Raw genomic sequence first — 15,353 nt, 5'->3', positions numbered from 1 at the left:
GCATTTGCTTGTAAAAACAGGAAATAACATTAGAATAAATGCATATAAACATGAATGCAGTTAAAATTTCTTGTTTTCTAAACAGAAAACAAAAAATCTTTAAAATTAAACAGCGGCACACATACTTTCAATGAATGGAGGATTAATTAACTAAAGTAGGTATTGAATGATAACTACTAAAAATTGCTGGGAAGCCTGGAGGAGCAGTTTGGAAATGGTTTAATAAATACATTGACGGCCATAATCAATATTTATTGTTTCGATGTGATTTGTATTTATTCTAGTGTTAGAATACTGCCTCCAGTCCAGCTAAATAGCTTTTTAAAAAGAATTCTTTCAGATGCTTACTACTTTTACACAGTATTGTGTGCAGTATTAAAAATATGTTTGTTCTGTTAGGAAAACTTTCCTGTGGGCAAAATCAAATGTCCTCACAAGCCAGCTTTGCCTAGTGGGCCACATGTTATGCAGCACTGCTTTAGACCAGTCAGAACATCTGTGCCATCATCATACTAAAGTTAGTTGTTAATACGCTTTTCATAAAACCTCTAGTGCATGTAGCTGTTTGTTTCTTTGCTGATCTGCCTAGCTATGTGGTGTTTGGTTCAGCCAGGGCCCCTCTTACTCTGGAGATGGATGTGAGGTCTAAGAACAATGGTGAAAATACTGTGGTCCCTGCACACAGGATGTGTTAAACACATGTTATCTCACTGCATTGGCTCCCCTCCGCTTTGGAGAGGCACAAAAGGATTTGCATTGCTGTGCTTGTGGCTTACCTCAAGTCCTGTTCGTCTCTGCTTCAGATCCCAGCTCCGCACACTAAATTACTGTCTGCATACATTTTATCTGAGCTCTGAGCACTAAATTACTGTCAGCACACTTCTCACTGTGTGATATGCACTCGCGTGACCCTGCTCTGAGTGAGTGTGCATGTATGTGTGAGAGGGTTAAAACTACTATTGTCTGCCACTTGGGTGCTCATGTTTCTTAGCATATACATCATGTGTGATTTTACTTGTAATTATTGATGCTGTGTGTGTGTTTGTGCACACACGTTTTATACTAGCTGTCCATGCAGAATTTTTTTGGCTTGGCTGCATAATGCCTTATGACGCCAGTTTTTCCTATATGACTCTCAAGGGTCAATCTGTCTGCCAGTTAATAAGCTCAGGAGCCATCCTACAATCACTAAATGCCACAGCCCCCACTCCAAATATTGCACAAATTGGATGCTGTAAGTATCCTCAGGACAGTATGAGGGTTTCTGTTCCTTCTGCATTTAGACCTAACTAATAAATACTATACAGGAAGATACTTTCCAGACCATCTATGAATAGTAGCACCATGCCCCGTGTCCTACCTGTTGTAATGTGTTATTTACAAACTGTTGTTTCCAAATTATTCTTTTGCTGTCTGTACAGTGTCATAAATAACCAGGGGCAAATGCAAGTAAAACACAAGTATGGGGGCAAAACATCCCATAAAAAGACTTGTTATAAACATAATTAATTAGACCATAATTTAATTACCAGTCAGAACAGCCATTTAGTAGACATTATTCATTTTTTAGCATCAGAAAAAGAGCAGAATTTTTTATTGAACAGTATTTACACAGAAGCGCACGGAACAACTAGATATAGTATCACACGTTGCCTTTGTTACGGCTTCTTTTTTTTTTTCTCCAATAAGACTTGCTTTGCATTTTTCAAAGAAATCTGCAGGTATATGTCCCAGACCTGTAGAGTTCAGCCTTAGAAGTTGGTTCTTACAATCCAATTAATCAGTGATGTTGAGGTGTGGGCTCTGGGACCAGACCATTTTCTTTTTATTTGTTTGCAAATTTGCAGCTTCTTTGTTTGATTTCCAAATTTTCCAAGGAACAGCTTCTAACCCATTGTGTTGAGTAGTCTTCTCAAAGTGGAAGGATGACTGAAACAACTGTGGATATTTTCAGATCTGAGGAAAGAGTTTAGCTTGATTTTCTTCTTTGCATACTGTTTATCTGATGGTTATAGTTTTGGTGGTCTGCAGTTTTGTGTGTGTATGTGTGTGTGTGTGTTTTTATGATCTGTTTGAATAGTTTTTGAACTTTTTTAAATTTTTTGCATATAAACGAAGGGTGATCTCTCATGTCTGCAGAGCACTGTATACTTCCACCACTAATTCTGTTGCGGTGCTTTTGCACATGTTCTGTTTTGTGGCAGGCTGCTACCCATGTCCTGGCCCTAACTTCAACCCAATAGCTCTAGGAGGTCGATGGTTGGCCTATGCGGAGAACAAGGTAGGAATTATTAATGAAACATGTCTGCCGGATGCAACTCCTAGAGCATCTTTACAAAGCAGTGTTCTTGCCCTTTTGTGAAATTTCAGAGAATTACGTGTACATTCTTAAAATGCTTAAACCACTGCCAGAAGAGTCCACTAAAATAAAAAGCATCTTATTCAAATGGATATGGGTGCAGTTTTAATGTAGTACAGTATTTTTAAAGTAGGCCCTTGATTCACTGCAATTTGTTTAATGGAACGTTGTTTGCTGTCTTATGATTGAGGTCAGACGTTTCTCAGTAATGAACAGATGGGACAGTGTGTCTAGTGCAAGGTAATGAGTTTCTGGCCAATAGTGAGTTTATATTCCTCAAGTGTTGGATGGGACAGAGACCCTGGAGGAGGTAAGATGCAGAAGGGGTTAGGGGCCAAGATGGACTAATGGCCCACCCCCACCCCTCGTGCATGCAGACATCATGGCGCAGACCATGGCAGACCTTAGTGGGCTAATGAGCAGGGGGAGCTGAAAGGTTCTGGATGATAATGTGACTCTGCTCTGTGTGTGTGTGTGTGTGTGTGTGTGTGTATGTGTGTTTTGTGTGTGTGCAAACAGCTGATCCGGTGTCATCAGTCCCATGGCGGGGCCTGTGGAGATAATGCCCAATCCTACACTGCCACTGTCATCAGTGCTGCCAAAGTAAGTACGTGTTCCTAACTGCACCATGTAAAACACACAGACACATGCAAACATGTATACTTGTAATGCTATAAATATGAGAACCAAATTATTTTATCAGAATGATAAAATATTTTATCTGTCTGTCTGTCTCTAATCTTAATCGTATGCCTGTAATTGTGATGCGCTGTTCCAAAATACTGAATTGGTTTTGGCACAAATACTAATCTTATTAAATGAACCGGATCTTAATTAGACGTGATGGATCCACATTTGATACTGTTTCTAAGTCACAATTGTTATAAAATTGTAACAGTACAGTTTTTGTACAGTACTGTACCAAAGTCAGACCACTCTTCATTTATTTCATTTCCAATCAAAATGGCTATTAAGTGCAAGTTATTCATTTTTTAGCATCAGGAGGAAAAAAAAGCCCGAAACCTGATTTTAACAGGAAATTGCACAGAAGCTGTGACTAATAAATATGATTTTTTTTTCAGTATTTAGTTTGTCCATCTTCTGCCTTTATTACAGCTCCATGCTTTTCAGGAGACTTGCTTTCAGTTTTTCAAAGAAATCTGCAGGGATATTTTTCCACACCTCCAAAGTTCAGTCTTATTGTTTTTTCTGCATCAGTAATGTCTGGGCTCTGGGGTGGTCAGTCCATTAGTCTCAAGACATTAACAGTGTTTTATGTACAAATTCTCCTTTCTTACCACTTTTTCTTAGTAATCACTGCTTGACTTATACATTCTTTCAGATCCCGAGCATTGAGTTTCTGGCTTTTGCACACTACTGTACATTAGTTTCTACTGTACGTTAATTTTTCTGAGCTCTGCTACTGCAAAACCCTAGTAATTCAAGCAATCCAACTTTTTCTTCCTTGACACTGATTCCAGCCTATGTACTGAGAACTGGTGTGTAATGTTCAGATATCTGAATCGATATCAAGGCATAAAAGGTTTAATTGCTGCATCTCTAATCTCTGATCAGTATGTGTAGTCCTTAGATGTATTATATGTTTGTGTGTGTAACAATTGTTGAGTAACACTTTCTCAACATGTCCGTATTTAAGACCACTTGGGCCTTGGGTTTCTTTCTGTCATTCAGTCTGTTTAAGGCATGAGCCATTTTTTAGCGTAACATACATGTTTTTGAGAATGAAGTAATAAAAATTTAGGAAAAATTATTTTCCGGTGAAATTTAGATTAATGTATAAAAATGAGAAGTAATACCGAATTGAGATTAATTGAAATTAAATGAGATATTTCATGATCTGCATGTTTTCCGGCACTTTTTTGGATCGAGTTTGCCAGAGCACTGGTATATACCAAGAATACTTTTCTCTTGGCCAGTTCTTGTAATAACTTGATACATGCTTAGATAGTTCATTTATTGCACTTAAATAGTAAAAGAATCAATCCCATAGAGATCCCACAGAAATTATACTGCAATAATGTTTGCTTATAGGAGAAAATATTCAGTTCAGCATCTGCCTTACACCATCTACGACGTAATCCTGGACTGACACAGCCCTAGTACTTTACTTCTCATATGGTTTCAGGCTCCTCTCCCTTGGCAACTTAATTGATTTATTAAGCCCACATCTGTATTCCCCCACCGGCCTGCTCACTCCCTAATGAGCTCTAACGGCTTACGTGAGAGAAGCGCCATTAGCCCTAATGGCGGCATACATCAAAAGGAGTGCCCTAAAGGTTAGCAGAGAGGAAAACATGGTTAAAAAAGCCCTGATACGTAGACGGGCCGTCTGCAGATGGAGCCGTGATTTATAACTATCTCCTCTGCTCTGACACTCCGTCCCTGTGCTGAGTGGCTCTGAGTGCGGCTGTCCGGGGGCCAGGGGGCCATCTCCCATCAGCCTTGTAACTCAATCACGATGCCAGGAGGGAGGAGGTGGGGCGCCTGGGCTGGGGGGGACAGGGGCCTTTTGGAAAATTGAATTCTGACAGGGCACGGATTGTGTAAATGAGCAGGATGCGACTCCAAGAGAGATGCTGTCGCGCCAGCCGCAGGATAGTGCATGAGGTGACTCCAGGTCCCTTAGTGGCTCTGCTGTTTGTTCTCTGAGTAAAGCTGAGCAGTCATGAGCTTGTGGTAAATGGATAGCACAGCTTAAGTGGGGTCTCTTGCTAGTTTCTCACTTGATGTAGTGAGCTGCTTGCTCTGTGTGTGTGCTTGTGTGCTGTCTGGGGCCCTGAAGAGCTTAATCAAGCATTCAAGCTGGGCGGCAGCGTCAATACCTTGTGGCGCCTGTGTTTGTTGGGCCCTTTGGAGAGCGCTCTGACAAGCCCACTAACAGACTGTGTGTAAATTGCCCTGGCCCATCAATTATTAAGAGAAGCGTTTGCCTCCTAATTGATCAACACTAATGTGTTTTCTAATCACTGCAGTTGGAGTTTTTAGTGCTAATCCAAACAGTCCCCATTGATCAAGCTCAGGAGGGGGGTGTCGGTGGTGGCAGGTCCCAGACTGAGTTGTACACATAATTCCTGCTGTTACAGCACTTTTTAATGTCTCTGTGGCACTCAGAGCACCAAGCTCACACACAGCTCACTCGACCGGCAGTACATTTACAAAGCTTGTGTCTGTAAATGGTGTTTCATGACAAAAACATTGGCACAAAACAAAATTGATAGGAAGCAGATGGACATAATGTTTTGTGTGTATGCGCCAACGTTTTGCCCACCAAAAAACTGAACAAAAGTTGCATTTTTCAAAGACAGAAACATTGTTATTCTACAACTGCCAAAATATAACATTTAACAAATCATTTGCATAGTAAAAAAGAGAACCAGTCATTAAAAACAGTGTTTGTTCCTTTCACTCTCCTGGGCCTGTCAACGCAGACGTGTTCAAACAGTTTGATACCACTTGAAAACACAACGTCCCACAAATACAAAAAAACACAACAGAAGCAAAAGCCACTATGTATTGGCATATTTTTTAAATGATGGATGAATTTACAAACAAAGACAGTGGCAAAGTGAAAAATATAACTACATAAATGAAATTCAATTTGAATGACCCACCGTATTGTGGTGTTGAGGACATTGGATTTCAGAGACACATACTACGTACTCCAACCAAATTAAGTAAACTTATGTATACTGTTTTATTGTCAGCTCAGTTTTGTCCTATTGAAAATAGATTTTATCAATAATAAAAAAAAATACCTTGCAGTTTTTATATTTAATACGTTTACTCTAACCATAAATAAAATGGTAAATAAAAAAAGAAACCTTCTGATTTTCTTTTTCGTTTTTTGCCTACATATGCCTGAAGTCTGCTTTTGGTCATGTTTTTACGGGTCAGTAAAAGAAATTTACTTATTACTTTTAAAAGTAGTGATGCACTTAAATGACAAGCTTTCATGCATCACTAATTTTAAACTTGTAATAAGTAATGTAACTTAATAAAAAAAAATGCATTTTCTGATGAGGAAAAGACTGTTGCGTGTTGATACCTAATGACAAAACTGAAACTATATCAGCAATATCTGGCTTTCAAAAAGGAAATATGTGGTTTGATATGTGGTTACATTAATGATTGGAAAATTGACTTTTGTCTTCATCTTGATGTCTTTCTCTCAGACGCTGAAGACAGGGCTAACTATGGTGGGAAAAGTAGTGACCCACCTTGCAGGCACTCTGCCCTCGGGAGCACCGGATGAGGAGAGCACTGCCCACAGCACCACACGCCGCAGCCCTCACCAGCCCGGCGTGGTCACCATCATAGACACGCACACTGTTGGAGAAGGACAGGTAAGGATGTACGCACAAACAGACCTGACTTAGCTCACATTACATTCCTACAGCGTTGGTGTAATGAATCAGAGTTTCCACTAGGAAATGTTTTCCTAGTCACAATGTCTGGGAATGTTTCAGTTTGCTGGACAAAGCATAAAATTCCGGTCATAGGCTATTTATGTTAATGCTACGCAAAAACACTTGGGTTGTGAGCTATACAAGAATGACACGGTCAAGTGCAATTGATTATTTATGCAAATACATGTTTATTAAACATTTAGAAACATACTGACACAAGACTGAGACATTGTTTAACATTTTTGTTTCATGTGGGTGTATTTTTGTTGTAACACCGTTTTGATTCTGCGATCGCCTGCCATGGCACATCATGCAATGAACAACAGTCTGTGATTCATTTTTGCATGCCGGTCAAAGGTCCCCTTCCTGTCAAAGTAGGTGTTTCTTTGCAACGTTGAGCAACAAGGCTGATCAGACTCTCTGGCTCGTTCAAACTTTACATTATATGATTATCACATATTTTCAAACAGTCTAAAATCTAAAAACACATTATTGGCTACATATAAACAGCTACATTTCAAGACATTTTTCTTTCTTCAACATATATAATATATTCAGTAAAGGCAGGCATTTTTGAAAGGAAATGTGTATTGACAAAATTTATAGGTGCTTTGGGTGAATATTTTTGTATTCACCCAGTATTTACCAGCCAGTATAAACTTTGGCATCTATTTGCAGACGTATGCAAAAATTTGAACACCTTTGTGCAAATGACATGTTCTGTTGATTTTGTAAGTGCAAATAAATGAACACATCCTCTACAAGGAACAAACTGAAACATTTTTTTCACAGTTTCTGTTTATTTGCTGAGCTTTGCTTTTGCACAATTTTTTGTGCACATTTTTTGTTGTTGTTGTTTTTTAATATGTTAAATTCAGCAAATAAACTGTGGCCTATGGCACATTTTATGTTTAATGTTTTATTTTATGTGAGTGTAAATAGATTTTGCGCAATAAAATTTGCAGACAATAGTCATATAAAAGTGTGTTATCTGTAGATCATTTGGTAACTTATTTTCATTTAGAAAATCAATGTGTAATAAGACCAGGGTGTTCTAAAATTTTTCATGTTACTCTGTTTAAATAAATGTAAGAAGAATGATTCAGTAGTGTGTAGATTTTTTGATTTGTGAGGTTTCAGTACATAATGAAAAACATTTGATGTATGTACTGTACTCCCCCATCTGACCTTGATAAATGCTGATAGTCTGTGTTCTCAACAATCAATGATACATCAATCCCATCCTTTATTAAGAACCTGTTTATGGCAGTGATTTGTCATCACTATGTCATAAGGAAACCGACCCTGTAAGTTTAGAGTTAGTACAAGGGCTGCCAGACTTATGACCCAGAGTCACTTCCTGAATATGCTACTACTATACCAGCACAAAGGCAGCTGTAGTGATAGATCAGTGGCAGGTCACCGGAGGTCAGGGAGGACTTGCTGTTATCTGCCTCCCTTTCTGCTAAAACATTAATGTATCTGATGATGAACTCTGGAGCCTAGTGAGAACCATTTTAACAGTGCTATTGTTGACAAGCAGAAACTGCTCCCAGGTGTTCATCCATCACACAGGATCTCTTTAATGGAGTGTCAGTTTTACAGGCTAGTTTAAATGTTTGCAGTTCTCCCGTTCAAGGATTTTTACTCAGACAGAGGTTAAGTTGGAACAGATTTCTCCCGTGTTCTTTTTTTTTCCACGTGTTGATTTTGACCCGTGTAAACAGATCGCTTGGTTTCGTGGGCTGTTAAAAATCTGAAGGTTAACCCAGAGTGTCCACAGAGGATCGACCTCACACGCTTCACTCGTTCAGAGGTGTGATTTATTCTGCTTACGCATGGCTCTTGTTCACCAGAGTCAACATTTTTGCCTCTTCATCCCAAAGTTGCGGAAGACCTGCCACCATAAATATCTGCGTCTAAAACAGGCTGTGCATCAGACCTCACCACATAAGACGTCCTGGCTGCTCTACTGCTCCTGTCCTCTTACTGCAGTTTGTTCACGTGTCTGTGGCTGGCCTTGCCTGGACACGTGCGGTGTGTCCACTGCCTTTACTTTCATGGAGCCCCTGTGCGAGCAGTCGGCTATTTTTACAAAAGACACAAGCTCAGCTCCGTCCTTGACTCCGTCCTTAACCTTTTATCGTTAATTGATATTATCTTGTCTGTTATCTATCCAACATCTCCCTTTCAGTGTTTGTATTGCTCACCCACAAGTCAGACATAACAGTTGAGTGTAGCATTGCTATGAGTTTAAAGCCTACATTAGCTTCAAACCAAAGGAGTTCTCATACTTTTTTGTGTGAGAACTCCTTTGGATGGAAGGTAATGTAGCTAATGTATGATGGAAGCTCATTTTAGTCCTTCAAGACGTTTGCCAATGTAGCCTATGGAAACAGAATTTGTAGGTAATACTTTACGACAAAAGTTGTTTCCATCCTGCTTTAGAGTAAAAAGTGTTTGTCAATGCCTGAAATGATGCAAGAAAACAGACAAATTCAGGACATCATAGTAGCTAGAATTAACGTTGGTTTTATCAGGTTTTCAGTCGAACTTGCCTTTTATAAGCTGCATTTGAGCGAGATGGCTTCAGTCACTGAGCCATACTAACATACAGCATGTGAGCAGCTGGGCTTTATGCTGGAACTACAGATGGTTCAGAGGGTTAAACTAGGAAAACAACATTTTAAAAAGTTAGTGGAATTAATAATTTATTGAACTAATGCATTAATAATGTCTTAACTTTGATACCACTGTGAAAAATATTAAAATAATGTTAACATTAAAATATCAATCAATCTGTCTGTTTGAATCTGTTGAACTTTATCCATCCACTAATAAGTATGGTGGCAGGTATAAAATTTTAAATAATCACATTAAAAAAAAACACAGAATAGTACTGTTACACAGTTACAGTCAAGCCCATAAGTATTTGGACAGTGACACAATATTTGGAATTTTGCCTCTGTACACCACCACAGTGCATTTAAGAAAGGGTCAAGATGTCATTGAAGTGTAGACTACAGCCACTTTTACATAGTCCCTCCATTTTTGCAGGCTCAGAAGTAATTGGACAGTTGACTGATGAGCAGGTTCATGGTCAGGTGTGGCCTGTTCCCTCGTTATTTCATGACAGATTAAGAACATAAAAGTCTGGAGTTGATTCCAGGTGTTGAATGTGCCTTTTGTTGGTAGCTGTTCATAGGAACTCTCAATATGTGGTCCAAAGATGTGCCAATGCAAGTGAAGAGGGCCATCACTAGGCTGATAAAAACAAAACAAACCTATCGGAGAGAGAGCAGAAACTTTAGGAGAGGCCAAATCAACAATTTTGTACATTCTTAAAAGGAAGGAATGCGCTTGCAAGCTCAGCAACACCAAAAGGCCTTGAAGACCACAGAAAACAACTAAAGTGGATGATCACAGAATTCTTTCCGCGGTGGAGAGAAACCCCTTCACAAAATCTTGTCAAGTCAAGGACGTTTTAGAGAAGGCTGATGTAACGTTGTCAAAGTCCAAAATCAAGAGACACTTTCATGAGTTTCAGTTTTCATGATACAGGGAGTTTACCTCAAGATGCACACCACTGGTAACACTCAAAAACAGAAAGGCTAGATAAGACTTTACGAGAAAACATCTAAATAAGCCTACCCAGTTCTCAAACAAGATTCTTTGGACAGATGAATCCAAGATTAACTTTTACCAGAATGATGGGAAAATAAGTGTATGGAGAAGGAAAAGAAGGGCTCATGATCTGACCTGACGCATACTACATTGTCTGTGTAACGTGGTGGAGGTAGTGTTATGGCATGGGCATGTAAGACTGCCATTGGGTCCTATTACTTTTGAGCCTGTGAAAATGGAGGGACTATGTAAAAATGACTGCAAATGACAATGTGATAAAAAAAAAAATAATAAAATTATGTTGACCACTGTCTTAAGTGAATAAAGAGTATGTGTTGCAGGCATCAAAATGCCCACTTGCAGGTACTTGTGGACCACTGCTCTACACCAAGCCAGAGTTCATCACCATGTTCCACTGACCCACAGATGTGATCTGTTGCCTACACTGCTATTTACATAAAGCAACTAAGAAGCACTGTTATCTGGCTTTAGTTTAGCCAGAGTTTTCTGTTTCATTCCTTTTCTTCCAGCTCTTCTACCCACACTAAACAGATTCACCCCCCATGGCTATTTGTTTTCAAATAGCTACATAGAACTCGCACGTGAATTTTCAGTCAGAGTTGGATTCCTATACAGAACAGCGCTGTCTGTTTTTGGCTCTAATATAAGGGGTCTGGTTTTTGTCACTGAGGCATTTTTTTGTGAGTCTGAAATAAAATGTCTTGGTTTGAGAGCAAGGCTGTTTTGTGTTTGGACTGGATCCTATTAAAAGCTGCATGCCCCTTAATGCAACACCCCGCTAGATTTATCACTCTTCTCCCCGGCTGCCTCATGTCTGGCCTTAGTTATAATCTCTTTCATGAGCAAACTCAACAGAGGGCCAGTGACTAGAGAATAGCCCCTTGTGGAGCAACTCTCCCTCTCTGTCTAGCTTTCTTTCCCTCCCTCTCTCTCTCCTACTTTTTTGCTCTTTGTCGTCCTGCCTGTCTCTGTCTCTCTCTGCTTCTTTCTATCTCTGTCTTCTTTTTTTTCTCTCTGTCTTTCTGCTTCTCTGTTTTCTCCAGCTCTGTGCTTAGTTTCCTGTAGCAACACATAAAAGGATGAATTACAGATCCATAGTCCTGCTCTTTTAACTGGGAGCTATTAATCTCTTTTGGATATCTGCGAGCGTAGAGATGGTCTAGAGTTTCTTCCCACTGTGCGTGTTTTAACTCTTTCAACACATCACTGCTTCTCTCAGTGCTTCCTTGTGCTGGCTTACTGCAGATATGCACATGCCTGTGTGCGTGTATGGGTTTCTACAAATGCATTGCATCTTTAAATCATGGCTGAAGCAGTGCTTTAGTTAAAGCATGCATATTTGCATGAAGACATGGAAGTAGCAAGCCCTTGCTTGTAGTATGCCCTTCTTTGAAACTAGAGTAATTGCAGTTAGCCTAAAATCAGGTTAGGTCAGCCAAAAGAGACACATCTCAGAGTGCATGTTTTTTTCATAAGTTGCCAAGCCTCAGCTTTGTTTTAGTGATCCCTCCTCTATGTACTAGCACTCATTAGGCCACACCCCTGAATGCTATGCCAATGACCAGCAACATTTTTAAATTGGAGATAAACTAAGCAAATGGTAAGTCATTTTTGAATTCTTGAACATAGTGCTAAGAGAATGTGTGTGTGTGTGTGTGTGTGTGTGTGTGTGTGTGTGTGTGTGTGTGCTTTTAGGTACTTGTGAGTGAAGACTCTGATGGAGAAGGAGTGGTCGCTCATTTTCCAGCTCATGATAAACCCATATCCTGCATGGCATTCAACCCAAGTGGTAAGTGTACACTAGTAATGCCTCACTGAATCTCACCAAGCACAAAAACCCCACACCTAGCAAAGCCAAACATTTTCATGTTTACTCTTGGCTCCCATCGTTCCTATCCACTTCTTATACAGTGGAATTTGGGAAGGATTTAAAGAGTACTGAAGATTTTACTATGCCTGTCTGTGAAACATTTCCTGAATTTAAAGTTGACAGTGGCTTGGATGGCTTCTAGGTCTGTACGATAAATTGTATTTTTTCATCATTGCTAGGGCTATATGATAAATTGTATTTCTGCATGACAGAACAGATCAAATTACCTCATACAAGCAAGTGGCAGAGACATTACATTACCTGCACAAACTGTTAGAAGCCTATCAAGTGCTTCTCTGCACTGAGATTGAACCCTGCTTTCTCACGCAGGAGATGAGTAACTTAACCATTAGGTGAACTAACTGATCTACTAGCCTGATCTACTAGCCTGCGTCAAACATTAGCATAGTTCTCACACCAGTATTGTGTTTTAACTGTGTGAGGCAGTAATGGTTACTGTCACAAACATATTTAATAACTAAGCATGAATGAACGAATGAATTGTTCATTCTTGTTTGCCCATATAAAATATAAATATGTATTTATTTGTTTTGTAGCCTTTATAGAAAAAGCTGTTGAGGTAATGCTGACTGTGCCTCAGCCTTTCATTGCACAAAAATGTACTTGCAGTTCTGATGTAAGTGGCTGTGTTAGTTAGTTAGTAATTTCTTTTTTGTTTTGCAGAATAGAAACGGGTGCTTTTGTAATTTTGTATTTTGGTATTTGCTTAAATGAGAGGTTAGATTTCTGTTTACACATATAAAAGGCTTTACTTGTGTTACATTCGGTCATTGGCACATTATAATAATAATTTATCCTTGCAACTTGAGTTTCCACAGTAGCACCTCATTAAGGACTGCAGTGTCTGAACAAATCAAATTGCATTTCATGTGCGTAGCGCTAAGATGGTGTAATTAGATTGGCAGCGACAAAATGTTAAGATACATATCTAATATTAAAGCAGTGATGTGCTCCCCTGAGCTGGCCTTAATCTCAAGTCTCCTACTTGTAGAGAGTGACTTCACCACTCTGCTGTAAAGCCAAATACAAATCATGTGCATGTGCACAGCTTAAGCTATTGTATCTATGACTACTAGCCTGTAAACATCCTTTAAACATAATGATAACGACATATTTTTGTATGTGTTTTTATTTAAAAGAGACACTAAAACAAATTAATGACATCAGTGAGCATATCGAGTATGTTTTGCACTATATATTCAATGAATACATCGAGTATGCATTATTAAATTCAAGTAACATTTTACACACAGTTTAAATTTGCTTATAATTTGCACAAACCTGACCAAAAACTAAAAACAAAAAAAAATTTAGTAAAATGTTTGTCTTTTTAACTCAGTTGCTGTAACATCCTATATTTCTGTACTTGTTGTCAGACTCATAGTAATTTGCTGTGGTATTACAAACAAAATCCTAAGATAAGTTGGTTTCATAATAAAATGGTGTAAACAGTTAGTGTTAAAATACTAGTGTTAAATATTATAAAATACTGTCAATAAGTGCATATCATGCAGCATCATGTTTTAAAGGGCCTGTTTAATGGAAAACGTTTAATGGAAACACACTCTCTCTCAAATCCATGCGGTCCAAATGTGGAAATTAAACTGCAACCTATTTTGAATTCAGTGTTTTTTGTGATGTTATAGAATTCAGCACTTCTGCATGTGTCTGCCTGTTCAGTCTGCAGTGGTTCAGCCCCACCCATTCACTTAGAGCTTATTAAGAATGTTTGTTTCAGCCTAGGCAACTTTCTCAGTGAGTTACAATGCAGGGCAGCCAATCAGAAGAGAAGTCATTTGCATATATCAGTCTTAAAGGCACAGTAACATTTGTGAAAATGATCATGTTAAAATTAATTTTGGCAGTCTTTGAGACATAAACCCACACGTATAAATGGAATGTAAAACATAAAATACACGGAAAATGTTGAAAATGCTCCCTTTAAGCATGTGATTCTTCTATTGTTCGGAGGGAGTGCAGGCAGCAGGCACTGTGAACTGAAATAGGTTATTGCTGCCGCTTGGCCACAAAGGTAAGGTTCACTACAGTTAAACCTTGTAACACACCACACATGCACAAAAGCTTCAGACATAGTAGCACCCATCGATCAGTTCTTTCTGAAGTGTCTTATGAATAAGGCAGTGCTGAAGCCCCAAGCGCTATGCAGATCCAGTTTCACACATAAAAGATGAGAAGAAATTTGAAGTGTTCACTGAGTTTAGAAGGTGTGGGTCAAGTCTATAATTCATTATACATTTACTCGCTCATGTCACAACATGCTCTACACTATAGTACCATAGTATAAGGAGTTTCATTTATCATGTCAGGCTCATCTGAGAGGTTCAACATATGATCAGACAGTCAAAGACGACTAGAGTAATACAGGACCGCCCTTGGCCTGACCTTGCATTGTCAGTCCTCCGTGATGGCCAGTCATCAGAACACTTTTTTTGTTTTTTCACGTCATCATGTTTGCCCCTCCGGAAATCCACTACAGCCAGCTCATTGTGTGGCAACTGTCGCAGGTAGAGTGGCCTGCTAATAGGAAGGTGCTGAAAGCTTCTGCTAGCCAGTGCCCTTAGAGGAATCCTTCAAATACCTGTCCTTATTAACGCTCTGTGGGAAACTCCATTGAGGATGGGTCATTTTCCAAACACAATGGTGTTCTCACAGCTTAGCCTTCTTCCCTTTTTTCACAAAAAGAGGACAGTTCATTTTAGGGTGCTTTTTAAACACAGCCAAAGGTCCCTCACCTGCTGAACGCTACTGGTGGGAAAGAAATGAAGACTTTAATGGTTGATATTTATTTAAAAAGAAACAATTGAGATGTGTGTTATTACTGGTATATAAAAATGTTTCATTACCTTATGAATACCAGTTAAACATTAAGCCGGACAATCAGTGGTTTCTAAGGCAAGAGGTATTTCGTATCTTTCTGCTGCTGTGGTGCGCGTGCTCTTAAGGGCAACACTAATTTTTATTAATTGAGATAAATGTAACTACTTCCCAAAGCATTCTCTGCACTATTTTG

The 15,353-nt window shown here is 39.1% G+C and overlaps 1 protein-coding gene across 3 annotated transcripts in view; it reads left to right on the top strand.

Moving 5' to 3' along the window:
- bcas3 (BCAS3 microtubule associated cell migration factor) overlaps window positions 1-15,353 on the top strand; it is a 296,779-nt gene that overhangs the window by 34,035 nt on the left and 247,391 nt on the right. For all 3 annotated transcript variants that reach the window (XM_036562324.1, XM_036562319.1, XM_036562331.1), the window contains exons 10-13: window positions 2,205-2,281; window positions 2,879-2,962; window positions 6,553-6,723; window positions 12,127-12,220. In XM_036562324.1, coding sequence (XP_036418217.1) covers window positions 2,205-2,281; window positions 2,879-2,962; window positions 6,553-6,723; window positions 12,127-12,220 — 426 coding nt within the window. The remainder of the gene's footprint in view (window positions 1-2,204; window positions 2,282-2,878; window positions 2,963-6,552; window positions 6,724-12,126; window positions 12,221-15,353) is intronic.

The sequence above is a fragment of the Colossoma macropomum genome, unplaced genomic scaffold (genome assembly GCF_904425465.1).
Source record: "Colossoma macropomum unplaced genomic scaffold, Colossoma_macropomum, whole genome shotgun sequence".
In the NCBI taxonomy this organism is placed as follows: Eukaryota; Metazoa; Chordata; class Actinopteri; order Characiformes; family Serrasalmidae; genus Colossoma; species Colossoma macropomum.
Note: the sequence above shows the minus strand (reverse complement) of the source record. Positions and strands in the feature narration are given on the sequence as shown.